The sequence below is a fragment of the Chiloscyllium plagiosum genome, unplaced genomic scaffold, assembly GCF_037043375.1.
Source record: "Chiloscyllium plagiosum isolate Xiang-an unplaced genomic scaffold, Cpla_swu_hap1 HiC_scaffold_10, whole genome shotgun sequence".
In the NCBI taxonomy this organism is placed as follows: Eukaryota; Metazoa; Chordata; class Chondrichthyes; order Orectolobiformes; family Hemiscylliidae; genus Chiloscyllium; species Chiloscyllium plagiosum.
The window spans coordinates 102,648,368-102,664,859 of NW_028270148.1; the positions used below are offsets into that span (position 1 = coordinate 102,648,368).

The following is a 16,492-nucleotide window of genomic DNA, read 5'->3' on the forward strand; positions in this document are numbered from 1 at the left end:
TGGTTTTTCCTGTTTTTGGAGTCTCACAATTCATTTCTTCATGGAGCTATAATAACAGGATAAAGGGTTCATGAAACAGCAGGATATCAATGAAATAAAGTAAAAAACTATTTATTTTAAATAGCAATTCCAGTTGCTAAGCGCATAGAAACACAAGATGGACAGAAGTAGGCTAGCTAGCCCTTTAAGGTCACCCTGCAATTCAATTTTGTAGTCAATCCCAGATCTCAATTCCATTTGAAATCCAATCCATATATCACTCTATAAAGAATTAAAAAATCTAACCACCTTCTTGGATAAATTTCAATGAATCATAACCCATAGAGTAGATAAGTGCCTTTATTCTCAGTCTTAAATGATTGACCCATTTATTCTGAGAATATAACCCCCAGATCTACATTCTTCAGCCAAGGGTGAGCATTAATATCTACCCATTCAAGCCTTTGAAGAAGCTTGTATGTTTCATGCAGACCATTTCGCCTTCTTCTAAATTCCAGAGAATTCAGGCTCATTCTACCCAATCCCTGCTTAGAGAACAATCCTCATTAGATATTAACCTAGCGTAATTTTGCTGCACTATCTCCAAAGCCATCATATCCAATCTTCAATAATTGCCCACAGTACTCTTGGTGCAGTTTCACCAAAGCACTTAGACTTATAGCAGCATTTTATTGCTCATACTCCAACCCTAATGCAAAAATGGCCATTTGGCTTCTTAATTGCTTATTACATTCACATACTAACCTTGTATTTCTTGAGTGAGGACGCACAAATCTCTCTGAACAACAATTAAAATTTACATGTTTAAAATGTATTCTAATTTTCTCATCCTACCAAAATGCATCAGCTTAAATTTCCCAACATTAATGCAAAGGTACGTGAAGGAGCAGATATTATTGTCAATACATCAATAACTATACCCCATCATTATGTCTGTTCCCAAAAACTAGTATCACTGCTATCTTCAATTTTCTATTCCTCCAAATATCTTGTGGAATTCCTTATGATTATTTCATTACCTGCAACTGTCTTGTGAGAGATATCATAGATATCTGGCAGAACAGCTGCTTTTCTGATCTTTGAAAATGATGTCCATCTAAATATGTTTAACTCATCTTTTGTGTGATTTCCTTTGGGTCTGGCCACATGGCATCTATTTTAGCTTCTTTTCTACTGGCACGGCTTTTAAATCTGCAATAGTTCTGCCCCCACTTTGCTTCCATGATTTTTGCATTTTATGCATATTCCTCTTTGTTGCAGCAAAATCTTCAATGACCTATCATCCATACTGTGGAATTCCTTCACCACCTCCAATCTATTAAGTGCATCCTGAAGATTTTCCCATTCGCAATGCAGCTTTCAGTCACTCTTCCTTGTCTCTCCATCCTTGATTGAGCATTTGCTTTACATATAGTCCATTTGTGAAGCATCTTAGGACTGTTTACACGTTAAATGTTCTCTGTTCTTTTAAGGTAAGAACACATCCATCACATAAATTATTAGTTAAAGCAACTTGCTTCAACCAGGCAGTGCATATGGTTCTAAAAAATGGTCGTATTGCAACTAAGGAATGACTGTCATCATATAAAAGCCTTGTTGACATTCACACTGTAAAGGGAAAGAATGACTGACATGTTGATATAATTATTTTAAAATAAAAATTCTTTGCTGTATTAAAAAATAATTCCTAATGTAAATGAGCATGTTGAATAAAAATGAAGTAATAAAAATTACAATGTTAAGTGACATAAGTTTGGAACACTCAAACTGGTGACCTCTGTCATCTTGAACAATAAGGTTAAGTGGGTGTAAAGAGGCATCATTAAGTTTCCCTCCAGGTTAACAACTGAACTTGGTCATGAATCAAGATATCATTATATGCATCTCAAAAGATGCGTTGTTAGTTTAAATACTGATAGGATATCCACAATTACTTGAGAGTCAGCATGGTTTCATAAGTAAATTGCACTCGAGTAATTTGTTAGAGTTCTCGGAGGATGTAACAAGCAAAGTGGATAATGGGATTCTTTCGAAGCATCGGGACTTCCAGAAGAACTTGATAAAGTCCCACACAAAAGACTAACACACAAGGTAAGATCACATGGGGTTAGGGGGTCAGTTACTAGCTTGGATCGATGATAGCTAACCAACAGAAAACAGAAAGTCAGGACAAATAGGCCTATTTCTGATTAGCAAGATGCAATTTGTGGGGTGCCACAGGGTTTGGTCCTCAGGTCACAATTATTTATATTCTACGTTAATGACCTGGATGCAGGGATCAAAGGTACTACAGCCAAATTTGCAGATGACACTAAAACAGATATGGTATTAAGTTTCAATAAAGAAATAAAAAATATACAAGTACATATGGATAGGTTAGGTGAATGGGCCAAAATAGTACATGGAGTTTAACTGGATAAAGTGTAAGGTTATCCATTTTGATTGGAAGAATAGAAAGGCAAATTATTATCTAAATGGAGACACACTTCAGAGTGTGTAGGTGCAGAGGGATCTGAGTATTCTTGTGCATGAATCACAAAAAACCTGTAATCAAGTAGGTAATAAGGAAAGCAAATGGAATTTGCTAAAGGAACAGGGTATAAAAGTAGGGAAGTATTGATGCAACTGTAAAAGGCATTAAAACTACTGCACCTGGGGTATTGTGTATAGTTTCCGTTACTTTCTTGAGGTGAGATGTAGTTTCAGGAGAAGCAGTTCAGAGGAGATTCACCAGATTGACTCGAGATGAGGGGCTTATTTCATAAAAGAGATTGCACAGTTTATGTTTTTATCCTTTAGGAGCTCAGAAGAATGAGAAGAGATCTAACTTAGGTATACAACTGACAAATTAGATTGAGACCATGTTTTCTGTTGTGCGGCAGTTTAGAATGAGAGGTCATAGCTTTTGGATAACGGATAGCAGATTTCAAACAGAGAGGAGGAGAAATTATTTCTCAAAGGGTCGTTAATTTGTGTAATTCATTATCCCAGTATGTGGTGGATGCCAGGACATTGAGCAAACTTATGGAAGAGATGGGTAGTATCATTAACGGGCCAAAAGGTTATGGGGAGTGGTGTTAAGGCTGAGATGAGATCAGCCATAATTATCTTGAATGGCGGAGCAGGGTCAAGGGGATGAACTATCTGCATTTAATTATATTCCTATGTAAAAGCTAAAGATCAAATTTGTTATTCTTTTGATGACACATTAAAAAAAAGTCATTTTACAGATTCTCCAAATTACATACTAACAACTAAAAGAAGAATGTTGTCCGAGCTTTACAAAAGAATCTGTCCAACTTATGTTTATGGCTTATCTCCAAATTGCAGCAATTCAATACTGTCAAGAACAAGTTGAGCAAAACTGACATTCTCCAGCACTAATAACTCTAGTTAAATGCATCCAAAGTGAAGTAGAAAACAAAACAATTAATTTCCTTAATAATGGGTTTATTCACTAATGCAGCCTTCCAATGTCTGCCACTGCCTCAGACCAATGGCCGACTGACTCGCTATATGTGATCGCCAACTTTCATCAAGCAATGCAGTTATCAGTGTATCTTTAACAGAAAGACCCGTTCACACCCATTCCTTCTGAACTTCTATACATTTATATTAAAAATAAACAAACATACTTATCAGAGTATCAACAGCTCTTCTTTCTCAGGAAGGAAAATGATAACAGTCAAGAATAGCTTATTCTGGTTATAGCTATTTACCTTTTTAGTCAATGAGTCATCAGAATCTGATGGCATTCGTGTAGAAACATGGAAAATGACTTCCGCAGTGGAGGTAGCATAGTAAGGTGCAGTTTGCCCTGTACTGCCATTACGTTGCAAGCCACCCATAAAACCACAATGTGTAGCAAGGTCAATCTAGGGAATGACAAATGAAATTATTTCAGAAATAACGTCAACAATTCTGTTTCATACTTTGTTCACAAAAAGGCAAGGTTTAAAAATAAAGCTGTTGATTTGTCACTATCATTCCAAATGTTTACTGACAGCACTACTATTCAGCATTTCTAACAGCTTCAAGAGAGAATGTCCTTGAGTTTCAATGGAAATGTTTTATTTTCAACCCATTAACTAGAGGTCTCCCAACCACCTAAATGAGAAAACAATATTTTAGTTTAGTAGAAGTGAAACTTGTATGTTCAATGATAAACATATTTCCATTTGACAATAGCGACGGTATTGTGCCTTAGAGGGTTTGTTCTGTGCTGTTCTTTTGCAGAGTGATGTTATCACCATGGATCCAGAATGTCTGCTTCAGAAGCAGTGTATAAACAAGCTTTGAGTTCCCTGATTTTGTTTTAAATTTGACAAAAGAAGCATGAGTGGATGGAGTCAGGCTCACACAGACTCACCATTTTAGTTTTGCTTTCAGTTGAAGTTTTGGGAGTTGGCTGTGGAGGATGCTAGATAAAAATCTCTCTGCTGCACCTAAAAGATTGAGTGCTTTTTCTGCTGCTAGATTGCTTATTTTGGTTTTCTTTCTCCTGGACTGGATAGAGCACGAGAAGCTGTTTTGCTAAATTTGCCTTTGCCAAGGGCATGTTTATGGGATGCTGCTATATTGGAACAGTTGATAATTAGTAGTTAAATAATATATTCTTTTGTTAAGTATTTCAATACAGCTAAAGTTATGTCAATTCTTTGTTTGTATTTTAGTTGCAGTGTAAGAATAAAGTGTGTTTTGCTTAAAGCCTAGCAGTCTGACTAATCAAATCACATCTGGAACACAGTGCCTTACACTTGCCTTTCAATAAAATAAAAGTTAGAATCTATCTCTCTCCCTGATTTTTGAGGGGTGCGTGGGGTGGTGGTGGCGGTGTTAGGGGGCTTCTGCTCTACAACATTAGGCTTCACTTCCAATCTGTGCAGCAAGCTAACTTACAAATAGCTGAGACCTCCATCTAAACATTTGAATAAAGAGCACACAAAAGACTGTACACATCCAGATTAGTATAGGAGGTTCCTTAAAAATACATAACAAAGTTTTAAATGATTTCATAAAAAAAGGCACGCAAGCTTTCCAATTTTTCAGACAGATAATAAGACATTGCTTCCTGAATTTGTTGCACCCAAGCAACTGAGATTCTGGAAGCATATAGCATTCATGCAACACAAACAAACAGGTTCCAGGATCCAGCTAAGCTCTTGCTCAGATCTTAACACTATAAATTAGCCATGATGTGTAGGTGACAGTGTTGGACTGGATTGGACAAGGTCAAAAATCACACCATGCCAGATTATAATCCAACAGACGGACGATAACTTGGTGTCATGTCCAAGGTCAGAAATGACATGGTACAAGAACATTGAAGCACTAATTTAAATGAGGAAGGGGATTAACAAAAAGACATGAGAAGCACGAGTGGTCTGACAGTGACCCTCACTGGCTCAGTGGAGGCATGAGGAACATAAAACAAATTTTCTGTTTGAGGACTTTTTTTTGGTAAGCCTGCAGGGGTCTCTTCAAGGACTCAGTTTGGCAGAGCAAAACTTGAAAATAAAACTGAACTAATTTAAGAGCCTGATCTGTTAATAAGGGAAGAGACTCCCTTCAGCACTGAAATGTGACCTGTTCTTAGCAGCCACTGAAGAAAGTTCAATCAATTTGATTGTTGGCTGAATGCTCATTTGCAAAACTGGTTAACATTCTAGCATTTTATCTTCCAAAATAGTCTTTAAATGTCTACATTCTCTTAATTTTGAATAATCTAACAGACCTTTTCACTGGACATCTTCCATTTCCAAAACAACTTAATCAAAATAGGTTCTAATGAATTATAATGCAATTACAAATGTTACAAAGAGATATCTGTACCAATATGTCTCAGTTACTACCAGCTTCCAAAATGATCAGTTCAATAATTAGTATAAAACATGAAATTCATTCACAGGACATAAGCAATGCTAACTGGGCCAACATTTAATGCCCATCTCAAATTGTTCTTCAGAAGTATCTTTGTAAATTATAATGAATGCATCTTTGTAAATGTACTTATTTGTGATAGTGGACTGACTTGGGCAAAGGGTTATTTGATAACAAAGGACTGAGAAACAAATTGTCCTATGTTTAAAAAGTAAGTTTCTGAAATTCATTGTGTTATGTTTACTGTTGCTTTGCAACCAGTGGGATAAGGTGAAAATGAATGGCACAGCACAAAGCAAAATTCAGCTGGCAACAGACTGCTGATTGGTTTGAAAAATTGCGACCAGTTGTGGATGATGATCGTCATCAACTTGATGACAACTATCTGATTGTTTCCTGGACAGCTCAACAGCTTATGGGGTATGAACCATACAGTCAGAATTCCTTCGACTCCGAGAAGAGGTGGTGTGTCTCTCACACACCAGTAAAATATCTGACACTAAAAAAAGACAGATGACTATTCCCATCAGTGTTCTGTGCTGTTGATTTATCTAATAAGTTGGAGACTTTATAATTTATGAACCAGCTGTTCTGTGCCTCCTACGAAAATTGAAAGAATGGGAAAGAAAAGCTCAGAGAATTAAATGACTTAGAATCTGGAAGGCTGGTACCATTGAACTGTTTCCCCAGTACTTTTTGCCCTTCCATCCATAACATCAATATTTTTGCCAGTCTATGTCCGTGTGCACACAATGGCATTTTAGAAGAGATAGGAGTTTTAATTAGTACAGTTCTATGTTGACAGTTTATTGTTGTTTATCCGTGGTTAGAGTCTATTTAATTGTAAGGAGTGGTTCTTGTTAAGCATAGAACCTTGGTCAGTGTTTTCTGTTAACCAGAGTCTATCAGATCGGTAAACTGGGGACTTTGCATTCTTTGATAAAATTAACAACTTTGGAGATGACCCCAGAAAAAAGCAGGGCCTAAAATCGAGTGTACTACCCCAGTGAGGTCTAACATCTTCTTTAACTGTCACACACAATACAGTTGCGGAGTGACTTCCAAAAATTTGGCCCGACCAAATGAAGGAACAGTGATTTATTTCTAAATTAGAGCAGTGCTCCACTGCAGGGAACTTATGAGTGGTGGTATTTCTCCTCACATTCTGCTCTTAATCTGCTACATCGCAGAGGTTGTAGGCTTGAAAGGGATTAGTGAATAAGCCTTGGTGAGTTGCTGCAGTGAATATTGTAGACGGTGCAAATGCAGACACTGTGGGTGGAGGAAAGAGTGAATGCTTAAGCTGGTGAACAAGCAGCCTTCCCACTGTCCATGGACTGAGACCCATATAGGGCATCATCCTGTTGATGTCAATCCAGTGGTAGATGTTAAGTATTTCAACCAAACCATGGCATTTGCTTAAGGCACCTGGGTAGGAGGAACATCCTTGATTAAAGATACTTAGTACCAATGAGTGGGATCCTCCTCGGGATTGGAGGAACATCTGAGTGAAAGCCACCGCACTGCTATGCTATTGATTCCCCATTTCCAACACAAAAAGGTCCCCCAAACAATACATGAGGTACGTGCCTGGTCCGTCTTCAACCAGAGGCCTCAGGCTGATGTGGTACTGGCAACAGCCCCTTCTTCCCCAATGATGCTGCTCAGTATACAAGAGCTGCTCATCTCTGGTTGGACAGCAGCTCTCAGTAGGTGAGACTTCTGACCCCAGAACCCTTCATTTTGACCTTGTTAGTACAAGATATGCAGACATTCATAACAAGGAATGTAGGACTCTCCACTGGTTGCCCAGACTCTTGTCACCTCCACAAGACTCCAACAACCAATTCTGATGTTATCACAGAGAGAAGACAAGAGCTAAAAGAGGTGAAGATAATTGCATTTGGATACTGCTTTGAGGAATTCCTGCAGTGACTTTCTGGGGCTGAGATTATTAGTTTCCAACAATCTAAACTTTCGACCTTTGTACCAAGCACGTTTCAAGTCAATGGAAAGCTTAGTTTTCAATTTCCACTGACTTCGTTTCACGAAGGTCCTTCAACATTGCATCCAATCAAATTCTGCCTCATTGTCAATTATTACTCTCACCTCTGGAATTCAGCTCTTCAGTTCATGCTTCAAAAAAGGCTGTAACTAATCCTGAATCTAAGTGAACCTGGCATACCCCAAGCAGGACAATGACAGGTTGATGGGAAGCAAATGCTGCTTGATAACACTGTCAGTAACTCCTCCCACTTGTATTTTATCTGAGTTGATCCTGCTGCTGAACATCCATTTCACAATCATAACTCTAATAGGAGCTCATCACAACCCTTGCATACATTCCGACTGCATGTAGCCTGCAGCTTTTGAGTAAAAGGGAGAGTGGAGACAGTGTACAAGTATCATTCTTGCAACATTTTGGATAAACAGGTGTCAACTACAGATTCTTTTCAGCTTTAGACTGTTCTGATGAGTCTAAGAAACACATTTTTTAGAAAGTGAAGTAATAATGATATAAACTAAAGTATCTGTTTTAATAAAGTTCAATGAATCAAAAGAATTGCTGAAAACCTTTGCTAAATGTCATTTTGAATAGTGAACCTATTTAACAACACAAAATCATTGTTTTATCAATGTAATTTATTCACACAGTTTGACATTAAAAAGTATTTTAAACATAAGAGGAGTTAATATGTAATAATATAACTTTTTAAAATAATCTCATAGAATGTATGCAGAGGGAAGAAACATTTCATACCTCCCAGCCAAGTCCGGAGACAAAGTTTTCATATGCTTGACTTCCTCCAGTGTTGGTTAGAATTGAATACTTGTCTTCCTGTCCTTCCATAATGTAAAACACAGCAATCTTATGAGTTTCCCGACTTGAAAATAAGAAATGCAGATCCACATATTAGTATTATGGTTCTAAATATTACAGGACAGGAAGACAAAAAAGCCATTCATACAACATACTATTATTATATCTAATTGGAAATAAAACATTTAATTATAGTTAAATAAAACAAAACTCTAGATGCTGAAAATTAGAAAGTAAAATAAATTGCTGGAGAAACTCAGGGTTTTGGCAGCATCTGTGGAGAGAAAACAGAGTTAACATGGATTCCAGTGATCCTCATTCAGAACTATATGAAGAACAGTCACTAGACTTGAAACATTGACTCTGTTTTCTCCCCACAGATGCTGCCAGAACTGCTGAGTTTCTCTAGAAATTTCTGATTTTATTCCATTTATAAATACTGGTCAAGTATTAAGTTTGTATAGCAATACATCTTTGACAGATCTGCAGCATTCAGCTGACTTGATCATTCCATAGAATAGCGACACAATTCCAAAAGAGTGGTCATTAGAAACTAGAAACGGAAAGATTCAATGCTTATTAGCACGATATTTTTAAAACTCAACAGAAAAATATAATTATTTAATTACGTTGAAAATGCAAGATGGTTATACAAATTCTCTAGAATGTTTCTACTGTTTCAGAATATTTAGAACAACTGAGTATTTGAATATTTAACTAAAATCCCTCACTGCATGTTATGATCCAGAAAAATTGTGCTTTAACTTAAACAAGTTAGTAACACAAAAACTGAAATAACTGTGGATGCTATAAATCAGAAATAAAAGCAAGTTGCTGGAAAACCTCAGCAGGTGCACAGCGTCTGTGAAGAGAAATCAGAGTTAATGTTTTGGATGTGGTGACCTATCCTCAGAATGGTTCTGAGGAAGGGTCACCGGAACCAAAATGTTAATTCTGATTTCTCTTCACAGATGCCACCAGACTTGCAGAGCTTTTCCAGGAACATCCATTTTTGTTTCTGAAAGTAATAATAGTTGATAAGATTATTTTGAAATAACTACTTATTTTTGTGACTAGTTGAGAATATTTTCATAACTCGACTAAATTTGATCAAAAGTAACTACTACTTGCTTTCTGAATTGAACTGGTATTTGATTTGCTGAAATATTCAAGGCAACCCAACCAAAAAATTCGAAATAAATCAATCCTGAAAGTAAGCTTAATTTTGCAATTAGTAGCGATGCAACAATGCTCATCACGAGGTACTACTAAGAGATCAAGTGCACTCTTTGGTGTGAGTTTCACCTCAAGTCCCATGTAGTGGTACTGCAACAGATTGCAGCTTTCTTCAATGGACATTTATAGTGTGAGCAGGAGCGATTACATCAGGCTCTTCAAGCAACCAATCATAGAGTGCTCCAACACAAAGCAAACAGCAATAAAGTGAAATCACTAATTATTTTTCCATAGACTAGGCTGAAGATCTAAACACATGCAGGGCACAGATAAAGGTAATATGTTCAGGTTGTTTAATAAAAGTTAACCAGAAGCATTCCTCCATTATAAAGTGACCTGATTTAATCCAGTGTGACTTTTTAAAGGTTTTTCAAATGGTAATATGGGCAACAGAGATGATATTGTCAATAATTGTTGATCGTGGCCAACTATAAGGGGGTATTTGCCCTAATGAGGCGATGGGGGACATTGGTGAACCCAAGAACAGTGGGACGCAGTGTTGCCAAGAGGTCTGTAGCCGCATGAACTGTACCACTTTTGTTTTCACCTACGCAGAAGTGGAACTCTATGCAGGAGAACCTCAAGCTCAAAATGAGTATATGCCGACTATGCCCAGTGTACGCCATGAAAAAGAAAGCTTCCAGCTAAGTGAAGAAGTTCAGGACAAATGTGTCCTAGGGAAGGCCTAACATTGGATATTGGACATTACGGGTATGAACCAGAAAATGCAGGAAGGTTGTTCGCACTGATCTCAGAGCAGAGTGACAAACCACAGCTCTGGAATTTCCATGCTGATCTGCATGAGGTAAACATTTTTTGTCATTGTCAACATGACCATAGGCTTTTGCCCGAAATGTCGATTTTGCTGAAGCTCCTCGGATGCTGCCTGAACTGCTGTGCTCTTCCAGCACCATTGATCCAGAATCCAATGATGATAACCCCCCGCCATCCAGCAGTCCTGCAACATTTGGCTACATGTACCTAGATCACAGAGGAGCAGAGGATCTCAAAGAATAACTACAGAGTGACTGGAACCTCCATACCTTCAATTTAAAAAAAAGGTGCATTTTATCTGTTCTCCGATCCAGTTTTTCAAAGCTAGTTACCTTCATCCCTCACTGAAATTGTTTCATCTATTTTTCTAATTAACCTATTCAAAGATGTTATTCCACACCTCTAGAGCAGGCAGGACTTAAACCCAGGCTTCCTAGGACTCTGTCTCTGTGCCACAAGAGGACCCTTTCAGACTCCACTGAATGGCAGTAAGCCTTTCAAGAACATTGGGATCGTTACAAGGAAGCCCATTAACACTGAATGATTTCCAACTCTTAAAGCTGTGGTTCATGAGAATCAGGAGCAGAAAGCACATTTTATCTCAAACCCTTCTCCCCAGTGCAAACATTTTAAGGCTAAATGTAACAATTAAAACCCCGAGTGGAAGAGGCAGTACCATTTTTCTTGGTGTTATCAGTAAAAAGTACTTGTATATTTAAGTGATCTATTTGCGTCCAAAATGTAACTATGGGCATTTTCTAAACACAGACTTCTACTCATGCTTTTTTGAAGCAATTATAGCACCACAGAAAAAAAACCCTTCAGCCTAACTCGCCCAAACCAACCAGATATCCTAAATTAATCTAGTCCCATTTGCCAGCACTTGGCCCACATCCCTCTAAACCTTCCTATTCATATACCCATTCAGATACCTTTTAAATGTTGTAATGGTACCAGTCTCCAGCACTTCCTCACGTCATACACACATCACCCTTTGTGTGAAAAATCTGTCCCTTAGGTCCCTTTTAAATCTTTCCCCTCCCACCCTAAACTTATGGCATCTAGTTCTGGACTCCCCTTGAACTTGGTTTTTTGTTTCATTGCTTCAGATATTTTAAATGTAATTATTTTGTACTTTCTGAAATGTACACAGCTATAGAGTGCATACTTCAAACAATATGCCATACTCATTTTTATCAATGCTGGTAGTTTCCAAAATCAGCCAATTGGGGCATCTGGCATATGCTATGCAGCTATGATATCATTGTGAACAACATCTTTAACAAAATTAGCCAGGTTAGTGCCTAGATGCCATTTGTCTATTAAACATGAAGCAAAGAAGAAGAAAGGAAATGTATTATATATTGTACAAACGATGCACTGGGTTATAGTATTCCCTCAGCTCAAGGCTAGATGAAATTTGTAAAAAAACTTAAAGTCACATGCTAACAATAAACATGCGATTTGAGAGGATTTCTGTAGTTTAACAGTGGACCATGGAAGATAAAAAGCGCATGGTGAGAAAATAATGACTTTTTTTTAAGTGGGTTTGCAGTTACTGTGTTTCTCATCCAGTAAGGAATGATGCTCTGCTTGACCTGATTTTGCACAAAGAGAAATCATAATTTGGTTTGATGAGGTACCACCATGAAAAAGGAAATAGGATATAAAGTTAACAGAAGCATGCCAAACCTGAAGGGATGTTTAGAACACAGAAAACAAAGAAATATTTTGCAGATGGAAAAGTTTTTGAGAGTAGTGCTTCCCAGTTATTCGCCTTACAGTACTCCTATTTACTACTTGCATAATTCACCTGGACTTACAAAGGAAAAGAACAATAATGGATTTCTGGATGACACAAATTTCAAGCAAATAGCATCAAAATATTAAAAATTGCAAGAGGCCACAGGCTAGCAGAAAGAACAAATTGTAACTTATTGTGCAGGCAGGCCCAGGTTGCAAATGGGTTCTATTCCTAAGTCTGTTCGCAAGTCTATTTGCGTGCAAGTTGGAACATAATGCAGGATAACACAAAATAGACATTTGCAAGTACAGGAAATGTTGTATGCCAGATCTTTAAAATTACATCTCTATACAGGATCACATCAGTAATGTGTGCTCGTAAACTGGGGACCTTCTATCTAGAAAAACGTAGTAGTAAATTATACATACAAAGAGTTAAAGGGCATAGATCTTAAATGAATCAGAACAGAAACAGTAGAGACAAAAACAGAAATTGCTGGAAAAACTCAACAGGTCTGGCAGTGTCTGTGGAGAGACAGCAGAGATAACGGTTCAGGCCCAATGACCCATCTTCAGAACTGATGGTAGGGAGGATAAGTTGGTATTTATGCAGAAGATGGGGTGGGGCGGGGAAGAAGTTAACAATAGGCGGAGATACAGCCTAGAAACAGAAAAACAGTTGGACAGATAAAGGAATGGATAAAGGTCATTCTGGCAGAATGAGCAGCTGTCATTGGGGACAAATATCGGTCATTCTGCCATAACTTGCTTTTTGTTAATGCAAATTTGCTATAACATGGTTGACGAATTGAGGACACTTTCTAAAACGCGAAGATGTGTAGGCGTAATGTGATTACTTTAAATGCTGCCTCTAAAGCGTGATTTTTCAGTAATGAGGTTCCACAAGAACGCAACTATCACGTTATGAAAGAACTACCTGCATTAGTTGACAATGGGCTGTGTGCGCGGTAGTAACCCATGTGGTGACAAGACTGGTGTTTGGGCATTGGAATAAGGAGTTGGGAGAAGGTGCATAAGCCCTAAAATTGTTGAACTTGATATTGAGTCCAGAAGACTGCAGGGTTTCTAAGTAGAAAATGAAGTGTTGTTATTCCAGATTGCACCAAGCTTCAAGGAAGCACGGCAATAAGCCTAAGACAGGGATATTAGCCAGGAAACAAGGTGATGTGTTGATGTAGTTGGGAACTAGAAGCATCTCGGACACCTCCCTCCCCTTCCTGGACCTCTCCATCACCATCTCCGGTGACCGACTAACTACAGATATCTACTGCAAGCCCATCGACTCCTACAGCTACCGAGACTAACTTCCTCCCACCCTATCTCCTGTAAAAACGCCATCGCTTATTCCCAATTCCTCCAACTCCACCGCATCTGTTCCCAGGATGACCAATTCCACCTCAAAGTCCTAGATGGCCTCCTTCTTCCAAGATCACAATTTCCCTTCCCACATGGTTGACAATGCCTAAGAGATGAATAGGAAGGGTTTGGAGGGATATGGGCTGGGTGCTGGCAGGTGGGACTAGATTGGGTTGGGATATCTGGTCGGCATGGACAAGTTGATCCAAGAGTCTGTTTCTGTGCTGTACATCTCTATGACTGATATCCTGGTCACCAACTGGGTTGCAGAGGTACCACACTTTCAAATTAATTTCAAGTTGGTCTCGGCTCTGCCCTCTGCAACCAGATTCTCAACTTTCTGACCCACAACTGCAATCAGTGAAGACAGGTAATTCCATTTCCCCCACAATAACACTCTACACTGGAGCCCCAAGAATGTATCTCAGTCCTCCACCGTACTCCCTGTACTGCCATGACTCTGTTGCCAAATTCTGAACAAGTGCCATCTAAAGTTTGTTGACGACACCACTGTAGTAGGATGGATATCTAACAATGGTGAGTCAAAAAAAGAAGGGAGAGGACTTGGTGATCGTTGACTACATAAAGAAAAGGAGACTATGTCCCCATCTACATCAACGGAACTGAGATTGATGGGGTGCATAGCATCAAGTTCCTTGACCTTGGAGTGACGATAACCGACAACCTGCTCAGGATTTTCCACGTAGATGTGATGGTCAAGAAAGCACAACAATGCCTCTTCTTCCTCAAGAGCCTTAGGAAATTTGACATGACCATAAGGACCCTCATGAATTTCGACAGATGCATACTGTCTGGGTGTATAATGGCCTAGTATGGCAACTGCTCTGCTCAGGACCATGAGAAACTACAGAAGGTGGTGTGCACTGCCAGACCATCCATCTACTCTATTTACATGGCTTGCTGCTATGGAAAGGCTCCTAACATCATCAAAGGCCCATCACATTCTGGTAATGATCTCCTATAACCTCTTCCATCAGGCAGAACATACAGAAGCCTTAACATACTCACTAGCAGGTCCAGGAACAGCTTCTTCCCGACCATTATTAGACTGATGATTAGATACTCTAGCCTCAAATAATGCTGATCTTACTAACATTGATCTTGCCTCATGCACACACTGTGCAATGTAACCAGTACGCCTCTAAGTTGTTTTGATCTGTACATCCTTGCCGACTATGATATGTCTGTAATGCTTGTAAACAAAGCTTTTCATTTACTTCGGTACATGTGACAACAAATCAATCAAATCAAATTTGGGTTTGTAATCTAGTTTTGTGTCTCTCCCAGGAGGCTATATGATTTTGGGTGGGTTGGAGAGTACATATTGTGGAGAAACTAAGAACAGCAGATGCTGGAGAGTCAGAGTTGGTAAAGCGGCTCAGTGGTTAGCACTGCTGCCTCGCAGCGCCAGGGACCTGGGTTCGATTGCAGCTTTGGGCGACTGCCTGTGTGGTTTCCTCCAGGTGCTCCGGTTTCTTCCCACAGTCCAAAGATGTGCAGCTTACATGGATTGGTCATGATAAATTGCCCATTGTGTTAGGTGCATTCGGCAGAGGGAAATGGGTCTGGGTGGGATACTCTTTAGAGGGTCGGTGTGGACTTGTTGGGCTGAAGGGCCTGTTTCCATACTGTAGGGAATCTAATCTAAAGTGTGGCGCTGAAAAAGGCACAGCAGGTCAGGCAGTATCTGAGAAAAATGACAGTCGATGTTTCAGGCACAACCCTTCTTTCCGACTGGGGAGGGGGAAAGGTGGCTGAGAAATAAATAGAAGGGGGAGAATGGGGCTAGGTGAAAAGGTAGGTGGGATGGCAATAGGTGAGCAAAGGTAGGAGGTGATGGTGATACTGGAATGTGAGGACAAGGAGGATTCTATCCTTGTTGGGGTTGGGGGGGGGGTTGACAGGGGTGATGGTACAAGGGCAGTGGGCCAGGAAATGGAGGAGACATGATTGGGGGTACTGTTGATCACAGGGGAGGGAAAATTGTGGTTCTTTAAGTAGGACGACACGTGGGATGTCCTGGAGTGGAATCGCTCATCTTGAGAGCGCAAACAGTGGAGGTGGAGGAATTGCGATTAGGAGATCACATTTTTAAAGGAGGTGGGAGCAGGTGTAGTCAAGTTAGCTGTGGGAATCGGTGGGTTTGAAGTAGATATCAGGGTTGAATCGATCAGTGGAGAGGTCCAGGAGGGGGAGGGGAGGGAGGTGTCAGAGATGGACCAGGTGAATTTGAGGTCAGGATGAAAGGCACTGTTGTGGTAAATGAACTGTTCAAGATATTGCAATCAACAAATATTCATTGCGTCAGACAAACTATGAATCAGAGTCTTTACCTGATAATCATACACTCTTTTAAAAGGGATGTCTGATCACAGCTTTAAAAAATTTAGTATTAAAAATTCAGGAGAAACAAAGGTTGGCACCAGATTATGCAACAGATATGGAGAATCTCACTTGCTGAGGTTTAATCCGCCAAATGACTGCTTCTGTACTGAAGCTATGATTCCGGTTGAATTTGAATTAAACTCAGATGGTTTGACCATCACCTTCTTTGTCTTGTGTAAAAATTCTGCACAAAAGGAGTTTAAACAATATTAAGTTATTCCTTACAGAGCCAAAGCTCAGAGAACAAACAGAACT

At 39.2% G+C, this 16,492-nt stretch overlaps 1 protein-coding gene across 5 annotated transcripts in view; it reads right to left on the reverse strand.

The window, feature by feature from the left end:
* Positions 1-16,492, reverse strand: part of ralgapa2 (Ral GTPase activating protein catalytic subunit alpha 2) — a 562,522-nt gene that overhangs the window by 249,267 nt on the left and 296,763 nt on the right. For all 5 annotated transcript variants that reach the window (XM_043696530.2, XM_043696527.2, XM_087991613.1 and 2 more), the window contains 2 exons: positions 8,642-8,765; positions 3,720-3,875 (listed from right to left, as the gene is read on the reverse strand). In XM_043696530.2, coding sequence (XP_043552465.2) covers positions 3,720-3,875; positions 8,642-8,765 — 280 coding nt within the window. The remainder of the gene's footprint in view (positions 1-3,719; positions 3,876-8,641; positions 8,766-16,492) is intronic.